This window comes from Etheostoma spectabile, chromosome 15, assembly GCF_008692095.1.
Source record: "Etheostoma spectabile isolate EspeVRDwgs_2016 chromosome 15, UIUC_Espe_1.0, whole genome shotgun sequence".
NCBI classification, from domain to species: Eukaryota; Metazoa; Chordata; class Actinopteri; order Perciformes; family Percidae; genus Etheostoma; species Etheostoma spectabile.
In genome coordinates, this window is record NC_045747.1 from 15,166,428 (window position 1) to 15,177,406 (window position 10,979).

A 10,979-nucleotide genomic window follows, 5' to 3' on the forward strand; every position below is an offset into this window, starting at 1 on the left:
CAATTCACCCAGGGGCCTGAAACTAATGTCTATAATTTGTGGCATGTTTCAAGGCCCCAGGAAAAATCCACCTAAAACATTCAGCTACCCCTATTCCCACCCAACCCTGGGTAAACATTATATCAGTTATAAAACAGGGTCGCTGGAGCTGGTCCCTGGAGTTTTAGTGTTTTTGCTCGGGGCCCCATCAGCATGAGCCTTCATCTACTGAACCGCCCTGCTGCTGCAACAAACTAACTGTGAAATTGAGCTATTCTCACCCCCATTACAGGCCTCCAGGACCTCTGGACTCCCAGTGTGGGGTAAGTCTGTCTCCATCCACACTCACAGCCTCCATCACCGCGGCTGCTCTGTTGTTCTCTCATCAATCGATAAGTGAAGGTGGGGTCTGTTCAGTGGGGCGTGGACCTCGGCTCCCAGCTGGAGTCTGTCGAGCGCACACACCAGAGAGAAACAACAGACAGAGGAAGATAGAAACACACCGGTAGTAAGAGAACTCTGCCTTCAAAATTAAAGCATGTGTGTTAGAGCACTACTTCAGTTCTAACCTGTAAGACTCCTTTTAATTTTACAATTACTATGATGACTAGGCATTGATATTGATATATATATAATTATAACTGATATATAGTCTAATCATGAGTAGCCTATAGGTGTTACAGCCCAATAACAGTCATAACTTTCAAATAGTATAGGCTAATTGTTACTTTGGACTAAATCAATGTCATGAAATTCAACATGGGTGACGTATAAATAGTCATTATAATATAATATCATTAGTGGAGTTTCCTCCCACATGTTTTACTACATGAAATATTTGGTAAACAGCAGACGCAATATTGTCTAAATGTCTATTGTTAATTTGTCGGCCTATAACGGTGTTGCCCTCTAATATGATAGTGGCCTGCACACAGTGACATGAGGGATATGTAATATAATATAGTAGGCTACTGACCAACATTCATTAGCCTATAAGGTTTGACCTAAGTACAACCATTTGAAGGCGGAAGGCAGAGCTATCCTTACTCTTTTCATCCATTGCTAATTTATCGTGTGTACATGGCCTATTTATTAATGTATGTGTTAATGTTATAATAGAATTATATTATACTGCATTATATCCGATATAGGTCTCCCTGCCTTCTGACAAATGTTTAGTATTGATTGCTTTGTGACTGAGGCTGAGTGATTTTAATACATTTGTTTTTCCAAAGTTTGCTTCAAGTCTTGTATTCATTAACTTAATTGTGCAAAAGTCAGAGAAACTACCAAGTTATTCATATACATTAACTCTGAGACAAGGTGGGAAGGGCATCGAAGCCATAGTCTATCTCCGTTGCGTTCCGGCGCTGCAGGAATTCTGCTGGATGCATGTATTCTCCATTTCCCTATGCTTTCTTTGGAATGTTACTATTGTTAACTGCTCCTCAGATCTCTGCATTTTGAATTGAGGCAGCTAGCTAGACTATGTGTCCAATCTGAGTTTTCTCTCACACAACTATTTTGGAGCGGCTCTGTGCTGCAATGCCCAAGACGATTCAGATTGGTTTAAAAAAATGCCATTAAACGTTTTCTTCCCATGCTATGTGGAGTATCCAGACCTTCTTTCAGGTGCTTTGGAGGAGGGTCTGGCAAAGCGACTATAAAAGCCATAACCCATTTCACTGTAATTATAAATAGGCTAATGTTTTCTAAATTGTTACTCTAAGAAAAACAATTAATTACATGCTCCACGTAGCGTGTTGTTAACACCCTCCCAATTGCTACACCAGCCAATTTATTTTACCGTGCCAGTTATTTTATTTTGAAAGCCACAGCCGGATGCGTCTGTGCGTCATTCTGTGGACTTGACTGTAGTGTTAAAGCCTGGTGCGCCAGTGTGTAACGCTATAGGCTGGAGGGAGGCAGCTGTTGCCATTATTTTATCAACCAGCTCAGATACATCAGCGGCTTTACCTTCCCTGGGAAGAAAAAAATATGAATCTGTCAAAACCATCATAAACAAACGAAACTGAAAATAGATTTTAAAAAGTTAAATCAATGGTACAGAAAAGTAGTATGTCCAGGACGCCTTCGACCTCAACCCAGGAGATCCAAATGGACATGTTCGACCATCATCCACACACACAGGTAAGAAGCCAGGATCAGCCACCGGGGGGAAAAAAGCAGATATGATAATGACAGAAAAAATAATGAAAAGAAGACTACGTAAACTATCGTGCATTTATTGTAAAGAGGCTTTTCGATGACGGGGAAGCGGTTTCACTTCTGAAGATTAACAGGTTGTTCAGCAATTAAGTCGCCTATTTGCCTTCGGGAGTCTAAAATGCTCATGTACGCTGCACTGATTCAAGTCTACATTTTCTGATTTTATTTGATCTCATCTGTTTTTAAGTAAGCAAAATGTGTTTTATGTTCTTTAGATTTAGACTCATAATTTCATCCTTGGCCTGTAGTTGTGTTGGTTTTAATAAGTCTCCATATGTGTGACCATATGTGAGGATATGATGTAACGCTTGTTTGTATTGCTGCCCATTCAATGGGTTCTTTCGAAAACCACGCCTTTGTTTAATTAATCATTAATTAACTATGGAGATGATTCACTAAATGTTGATCTGTCCTGTTGGATAAGCGATGAATTTACTTGGATATTTTTGAATTAAAAAAATATGTGAAGTCTTAAGTTTTCAAACCTGAGATGGACAGTAATTGTAAAGTAATTAATTTGTTATTTGGAGTCTCGTGTCTCACTTTTGAGCTGTTTTTCCATTTTCCGGAGTAAATATTCTCTAATACCTTCCTCTATTTTTCTCTCCTTCATTTACAATGTTATCCTTCAGCTTTCAATGCTGTCACTCTTTTTACGGCTACAAATAGGCTGTGGCTGTGGCATGATATGGCATGAAGTGGCATGATGTTGCGGGCATGTTTGGTCATAATAGTTTAAATGGTTAAAAAAGAAGAAGATGAGAATATCTAGAACAACACGCCCACACTGAGCTCAGTCAATTGTCTCTCTGGAGAAGAAAAAAAAAACACCTCACCACAGACAACCAACGCATCAAACCATGCCAAGTCCTGCTTTCTCCTTTTTACTCCCACTCCTCCCAGCTCCTTCTCATCTCTCTCTTCCCCCTCATTTCTCCAGATTCCTTCTGCATCCACTTTGAATGTCCCACTATCTCCATCCTGGTCTCACTATCGCACCTCACCATGTCTGTTTTTAGAAATCTTATCTGCTGCGAGGCTGTGGTGAGAAACAGATGGACCCCCTCCTTGTGCCAGGCAGCGGGGAATGGTGTGTGTGCATTTGTGTGTGTGTGTGTGTGTGGCACCTCTGATCAATTAGATTGAAAGTTCATGCAGACCTGCAGCGAGTCATGCTGGTCTATGCATTTATAACACTGCTATTGAGAGACAAGCTGAGAACAGAATATATACTGTATATAATATCCTGAAGGAGATGGTTTCAGTTTTCTACCACAAAAGAAGAAATGAACTGATGGCCGAGAAGTGATCCAAATTCAGTGCCTGAGGGTGGCTTAGATTAAAGATCCTGTCCGTGTACTGCTTTCAGATTGCAGATTAGTATGGATCTCTGCGAGCACATGTATGAAGAATTCTGGGTGGAAAAGTGTAATGTGGTTTACATTTCAAGTTGTGATATCGTGCACCAGACCAGGCTTCAACCGCCGCTCTTCACGCTCCCTGCTTTCAAGTTTAAAACCCCCTGCTAACACACAACACCCTTCTTATTTATACACTTAATCTGGGAGGATGATTAACAACAGGAAGCCCCCCCTCCCTGCTTCCTCTGGCATTTCCCTGCCCTTTGGTGACAGGATCTTGCCCCATCATGGCGCCGATCGTAGAGACCCTTTCTAAACACACACACCTACCTGCACCGACAGACATCACGTTTAATTTAATTGTGAACTTGTGACAGCAGAGCATATGTTTGCCTCCGCCACCACCACCAGAACATCCTTAAAAGAAATGTTATTATTTTCACAACAATGGTCTTATGTAATTTAGCTGTGGTCTCTTAACTGTTACGATAAAATGTGTTTTGCTCGCTCAATTGCTGAGATATCTGGTGGCACAGCAACATCTCCAGCAGGGTAAACATCCACTGTGTCTAAATCACTTATTTGCAAATGAATACTGAGGTGAGCATAAAAACGATTACCGGTACCTAAACTGTCCATTTTCAGCATTCAGGAGTTACTTCCTGGCTCAACTTTAAATTTGAACAACATTCATTTTACTCTGCTGTGAATAATAACTTTGTAACTGCGCTGTGTTCCTCTCTGTTGTCACTTGTAAATAATTTGGTTTTGACTATAAAGCTGAACTGGGTATTTGTTTACAACCCGTTTATTGCTTGGTCGTGCTGCACACCCTCAGATCTGAGCAATTAAGACGTTGAGTAAGACCCCATTTACACCAGAGCTTTGTGAGTTGAATATTATTCTAAATGTATGTGCAGCAGAATGGATTGCGATCAGAATGTGATCTGATTGACCTGTCAACATCTGGAAGAAGTCTGGGGTGGTAATCACCAGACGTCTCCCGATACAATATCATCACGAAAGTCATGCCACAATACGATATTATTGAGATTTTTGAGATTGCTGCAAAATGGGATTGTCAAGCAGACAAACTGACCAACACATATATAATAAAAGATCCATATTTGGCGCCTGTGTGTCGAAACAGTATTGCCACTGAAAATATCTCCATACTATGCGGTATCGATTTTTTTATTTTCCCCACCCCTAGTTCCTATCAGATCTCAGCCAGGTGTAAATATAATCTTTACATTTTAGCTACTTTCTTAATAACAGGTTTGCAATTTTTCAAGTCCGTCTTAAAACAATAGTCGGGGGGCCTTTGATAACGTTGAATTTGAGGATGTTGCTTGCTGTAATCATTCCTTCTGTTCATACTGGCCATCACTGTAAAAGACCCCTTACTAATGCACTTTCAATATATGAAATGGGGGGGGGGGGGATCCACAGTCCTTTTGATATAAAAATATATTCAGATGTTAATCTAAAGCTTAAACGAGGCTTCAGCAGACTTATGGTCATTTTAGTGTAAAATAAGCTTTTGGTTTTCTCTGTTGAGATGCAATGGAGAGTTAGTATGGAGTTAGTAGTCTTACACTGACAGACCTATCTCCACATCGCTGTGGAGTAAGATCTGGCTACACCACACTTGATATGGCGTTTTTCCATTACATGGTACCTGCTTGACTTGGTAGTGGTGCCCCGTCCTTCTTTTTCCTTTGCAGTTTAGTACCGCCTCATGCGTGAGGCGAGCGTAGCTGGTCGTCATTAGCAGGGAACCACCATGACCCAACGCGACACACACACAGAACGTCGAAGGTGTGTTGTTTTTGATTCTGTTGCCATAGCCAGAAGACAAATTTAGTTTCAAAAGAAGCTGGAGGCAGCAAAAAATAAAACGTTGGCTAAACCACTGAAACACAGCGGGTTTGTTCAGGACACCCCTGTCTGTCGCTAACAATGACGATGCAGTGAATAGTGACAGTTCTCTCCAACCAGTCAGTAGCCTGCAGGTTTTCATGTCACCTTTTGGTATCGCCTCAGCTCACATGCAACCTCGATGGAACTTAATGGTGATATAGGTACCAGGGACTTCTTTTGTAATGGAAGACCAAAAAAGGCAAGTAGAGTTGAGGTGAGTCAAGCAGGTACCATGTAGGGGAAAAACAGCAATACATTCTAGGATAGGAGAAAAAAACGCTGAGGGTTGTTTGCGTTTCTTTAAACCAATCACAAATAGGTCTTGGGCGGCGATAAGCTCCAGACGCAGCAACGGTGGCTCTGCAAAATATTTTGGGAAGGAACTTGTTTAGGTGGAACATTTGCCCCCCGCAAAAGAAAGCACCACATACAACAATAAATATAAAGTAAACTGTTCACTCAAAACCGTAACACAAGGTATTTAAATAAGCTGGATACATGGTTAAATATAATTTGCTCCTACCAGTGTATCCCTGCGTGTGCTTCGTCCAATGCAATCCTCATATTGGTCCCAAAACGTCAGTTAGATAGTAAATGCTGCAACATATTCTTTGTAAATCTTTACAATCCTTCCCTGAAAGAACCAAGCAGGCCTGCCTTGTTGCACAATTCAAATTTTCTTCAAAACTTGACATTTTCAGCGTGTAGCTTGCTTGCTAGCTCGAAGTTTGTTTCCCAAAGTGAACAGAGTTAAAGAACGGCAACACACAGAGAGAAGAATTTGAGGGACATCCGTCGTGTGAGCCATACGGGGGATGTCAGGCAAATGTACTTCCGCTGATCCAGACTAGAGAGTTAGGAACACAAACATGGGTTTTGTACTAAAAAATAAGGGTATGACTTTGGAGGATGCCCTCATGATTTGTCTAGCTCAGCCTAGTAAGACCTAATTTCAGATAAAAGTTTTATTCATTTTTGCACAGAAGGACTGTGCATTTTGTTTCCCATCACTTACATTGAGCGCATTTGGAAAGGAGCTCTTAATGGCCAGTAGGGAAGCAAACTTTAAAAAAAACATGCTTTCCTCTAACTCTCTAATTTGCATGTTGACATTTGACCATAATATATGCAGATACAAGATAACAAGAATGGTTATTAGTACCAGGTGTAACAGCAAAAGTCTGTTGTCATTATCTAGAAAGTATATCCTGATATATGCGGTCGGGAATGTTGGCAAAAAAGTTCATCAGAATCATTCATGTTTAATGTACAGGGACATAAAATAACCAGCATCTTAGAGGACATCTTTACACAGTTATCAGTGCACATGGTATTTTCTAAAAACAACTTTTTCAGTCAGTCTCGGAGGAAACATTTGCCTGCAGTGGCCATCTATTAGCATCAGTTGCCCATTCACATCTTTTCTCATGTGTCATCACCTCAGGTTCAACAATGCCATTAACTACACTTGGAAAAGTTTGCAACACACAATTTGTTTGCTGTGGATCATCCTGGTGTGTATTCTTCCTATCCATCAGCAGCAGTAAATCAAGCCTGAAACACTTGGGCTGGATGTATTATTTGTGCGCTACAGGAGATTTGAAATAAATTCAAACAAACTCCTGATCTCCATTTTTGGAGAGGAGTGTGTACAAGCTTTTTCTTTTCATCTGTTAAAACTGGAAACCTCTCGGCTTTCAGTGTGTTTTATGTCCGCACCAGTTGCCGCTGGTGTAACAGGTGATGTTTGTTTAAAGGCAGGCAGGACGCCGTCATTCATGTGAGGGCTTCGGCCTGCCCTGTCGTACATGATGTGACAGTGATCCAACAAAATACTGGGTTGACAAAGAATCACTGCTGGCGGGTTTGAAACAGCTGCTCGGTTATGTTCAGTGTTTACATAGTGTGTGTGTGTGTGTGTGTATGTGTGTGTGTGCGTGTGTGCGCATTCAGAGGGATAAGGTTTACTAAGCAGCATACATAGACAGGTGTATACTGGGATAAATGAGCTCTCCATGTGCAGTAACATGTATTTATTGATCAACATTCTCTATGTTAAACCTTCCGTGTTTATTTCTCAGCATTATCTTAACCAGCAGTTCTACTTTTTCATGTTCAAAGTATAACACAGCCAATCTCCCCTATGAGCCTTCAACAAATGTGATTAGTCTGCATTGTGTAACTATGGCGATGTGGGCAGGGTGGGCTTGTAATGCAATGTGTGGCCTCTGCCCAACCCGGATAGGCCATTTGCCAGGGGTCTGCCAATCAGATTACGCGGTCCCAGTTTGCAACAGAACATCAACAATGACAAGTAATGAAGGCTGTTCGGGACACGCTGGACAAATGTACTCTGGTTGATTTCCTCTCCAGTGTGGGACGCTTGTGCTGCTTGATCATATTCAGAAGCTTCTAAAAATACTATGCCAACTGCTGTCATGCGCCCCGGGGGTTTTCTACGACATATGTCAAGTTAAGTTATTTTGGAGCAACACAATTAAACTTTCTGTGTTTTTTTTCTTTCTTCCCTTCCAAATCCTCCTCCCCCCGGCCCTCCAACCAACCCCTCCATTCTCAGGGAAAGTACGGCAAGAGGAAGAGCCGATTTAAGCGCTCGGATGGAAGCACCTCCTCGGACACGACCTCAAACAGCTTTGTCCGACAGGTAACAGTTCACTTTTAATCCTTCCTGCAGACCACTAATCCAGGTGCTAGACTGAGTCTCAGCTTAATTTTATTTAATGAAGAATCTTATGAAATTTTAATGGAGTCACAGTGAGGTCTTTTAATGCTGAGAATTCAACAGCTCCATATAGATAGTTTAATTATATTTTTGACTTTTCCTTTTTTTCTTTCTGATCCAACGTTTCCAATTTATACATACAATCTTCGCATTAGGGTTGAGACAGTTAGGTGATAAATTGGATTAGTTGATCAACATAAAAGTAATCATTTACAATTTAAATAATTGAAGGGATTTATCAAACAAAAATCCCAAACATTTGCTATTTCCATCTTAGAAAAATGTGAGGAGTTACGGCTTTCAGTAAAGAAAAGTAATATGAATAGATTGAATGTAGTGTGTGTTTTGGATTGCTAATTGGACAAATGCATTTAGAAGTCTTCACCTCTGGCTCTTTGAATTTGTGACTTTCCGGGACTAAACAATTTATCAATTTATCATAAAAATAATCATCAGCCAATTATTTTCTCAAAGCTGATGACCATCATATACTGTTACTCAAGAATTAGCTCATTTTTTCCTGCATAATTTGCATTATTAGTAGTAATTTGAACTTAAGTACAGAACTTGAGTAAATGTGCTTTGTTACTTTCAACCACTGGCCCGCTGTTAGCTGTTATTACCACATCAGCTTTCAACGTAGTTTATCTGCTACATCACCGTTCTTTGTTGATTTTTTCCAGCGTGAAACCCTTTATTTTCTTGTCTGTATTTTCTTTTATTGAATGCCGTAGCTTTCTCTCTTCACCTGTGTGTTTGTCACAGGCAGCCCACATACTGTATCTCACACACTGAAATGCCTTTGACAACATTCCCGGTAACAACAGTAAAACCTCTGTGACTATATCTACACAGACCTATTGTCTCAGAGTTGGAGCTGAGAGACATCAGCAGAGATTCCTCCAGTGCTGTAATGGTAATTTTAAGTCCCCAGGTGTTAGACTCACCCTTACACTTCTCCCTCAAAACCTGACCTCACCCAGTTCCTAGATGTAGATGTATTGATTGGCTCTGTCAGAAGTAGTTAGTGAAACCAGTCAGTTGTTCAGCATGTTGTTTTGGGTCACGAATGGGTCACGAATAGCCTTGACACCGCGAGACTAAATTGCAAATGCAAGTTAGTCTGGAACCTCTCAGTTCATATTTTTATTTCAAATGGTCATTATTAACTAGCCTGGCTCCGCCCTCCTATGTACTTTTGCTCAATTTTCATTTTCCTTCAGTACACCGTCTGGGTTTGCGGTATATTCTTGGGTTTTCTCCGGCCAAAGTTTTGGCGGTCCAATCAGCGAACAGAGGGAGTGGCTGAGAACGATGACGTTGAAGGTTCTGGGCTAGTTTGAGTTGTAGTTCCGTAATGGCTGCGGAGAAAGATGCGAGCAAAGCCATTCGGTCCGTTGTGGCAACGCTGCAGAATATCCAGAAGTTAAAGCCCGAGCAGGAACAATCTTTGCTGAGTTTTGTTGGTGGCCATGATGTTGTGGCCCTCCTCCCCATGGGGTTCGGGAAAAGTTTGATTTTCCAGCTCGTTCCGTTAGAGGTGAAGGAGTTGGCAAAGAACACTAGCAATACTAATACGTTTACGTTTGGTCGTGTGATTACCATTACGTAAAACACGAAGGCTCTGCAAGTTGTCAGTCATCGTCTGAAACCCACACCCTATGAGATAAATGTTTGTGATTGGCCCAGCTAGGGTCTGGCCGGCTGGAAATCAGCCTGAATGGGAGGGGAACCACATGTGTCTGCCAGAGCAAATTATGCAAGTACTCGCAGATTTGTCTGGTTCTCCGGCTAGATCAAGAAGCTTCTTCTTTGTCAGACAGGAACACTTCCTTTCCTCGGGGGTTTAGGAGACGGGGTTAAAGTGTCACACGTTTGCGACCCATACTGCAGTCCTGTCTGGACATGACATTTCTCAAAGCCATGCTGTGTGGTAGCTAAATGAGTCCCCCTTTTTCCATCTGACCTCTTCATTTGTGAGAGGAAATGATTTGCCCCGTGCTGAATGACATTTACCCGTTCAGTACTGGTGTTGCGATAGAAATAATTTAAGAAAAAACAAATCCCATTGCTGATGGTGAACACACGGAGCTGAACTCTCCCATGGTTTCTAAAGGTTAGCTTCATCCTTGCCTACACACATCACCCTACTCTAGTGCCTTGTCCTTCATTAACTCTGTGACTCTGCTTCTGAAGGACCACGTGCACCGTAGCCTGCAGGTTAGACAGGATTCATAGTCACTCAGACTGTATAACAAACTCATTACCCGTAGCAAGGATGATTTGATGCTTCCTCAGATAAATGTCCTTTCCCTGTCTCATGCTATTGCACAGCTTTTCAGTCATTAAGGCTAGCAGTGGAAGGAGCAGGAATTTAAAACAGCTGAAATGCTGCATAGAAACCCAAAAGATATTTAGTAACTAATCAAGTATCTATAAGCGTTTCTGAAACCTGTTAAGATTTTAACGACTGGCTTTATAGACATAAAGCCTTTTTTAGCCTCCCCTTGAACAACTCAAAGCAGAGCCCTGTATAGGCTTTACAGTCTCACATACACCTACGTGAGCGCAGTCTCACTCACCACACACACAAATACACGAGAGTCACAATCAGCCAACGGTAGAGCTGGCTGGTACACTCGGCCTGGTTTCCATGGCAACCGGGCCACTGAATCTCCCTCTGTGTGCAGGCACAGTGGGATGGAGAGACGAAGGAGAGGATGTGTTTGTGTGTGTGTGTGTGT

The 10,979-nt window shown here is 41.6% G+C and overlaps 1 protein-coding gene across 8 annotated transcripts in view; it reads left to right on the forward strand.

Moving 5' to 3' along the window:
* Positions 1 to 1,867: 1,867 nt before the first annotated feature.
* The window catches only part of cacnb1 (calcium channel, voltage-dependent, beta 1 subunit), a 45,687-nt gene continuing 36,575 nt past the window's right edge, over positions 1,868 to 10,979 (forward strand). For all 8 annotated transcript variants that reach the window (XR_004335250.1, XM_032537188.1, XM_032537190.1 and 5 more), the window contains exons 1-2: positions 1,868 to 2,130; positions 8,071 to 8,157. Coding sequence is in view for 7 of the 8 variants with exons in the window: in XM_032537188.1 (XP_032393079.1) it covers positions 2,041 to 2,130; positions 8,071 to 8,157 (177 nt within the window). In the remaining variant the exon portion in view is untranslated. The remainder of the gene's footprint in view (positions 2,131 to 8,070; positions 8,158 to 10,979) is intronic.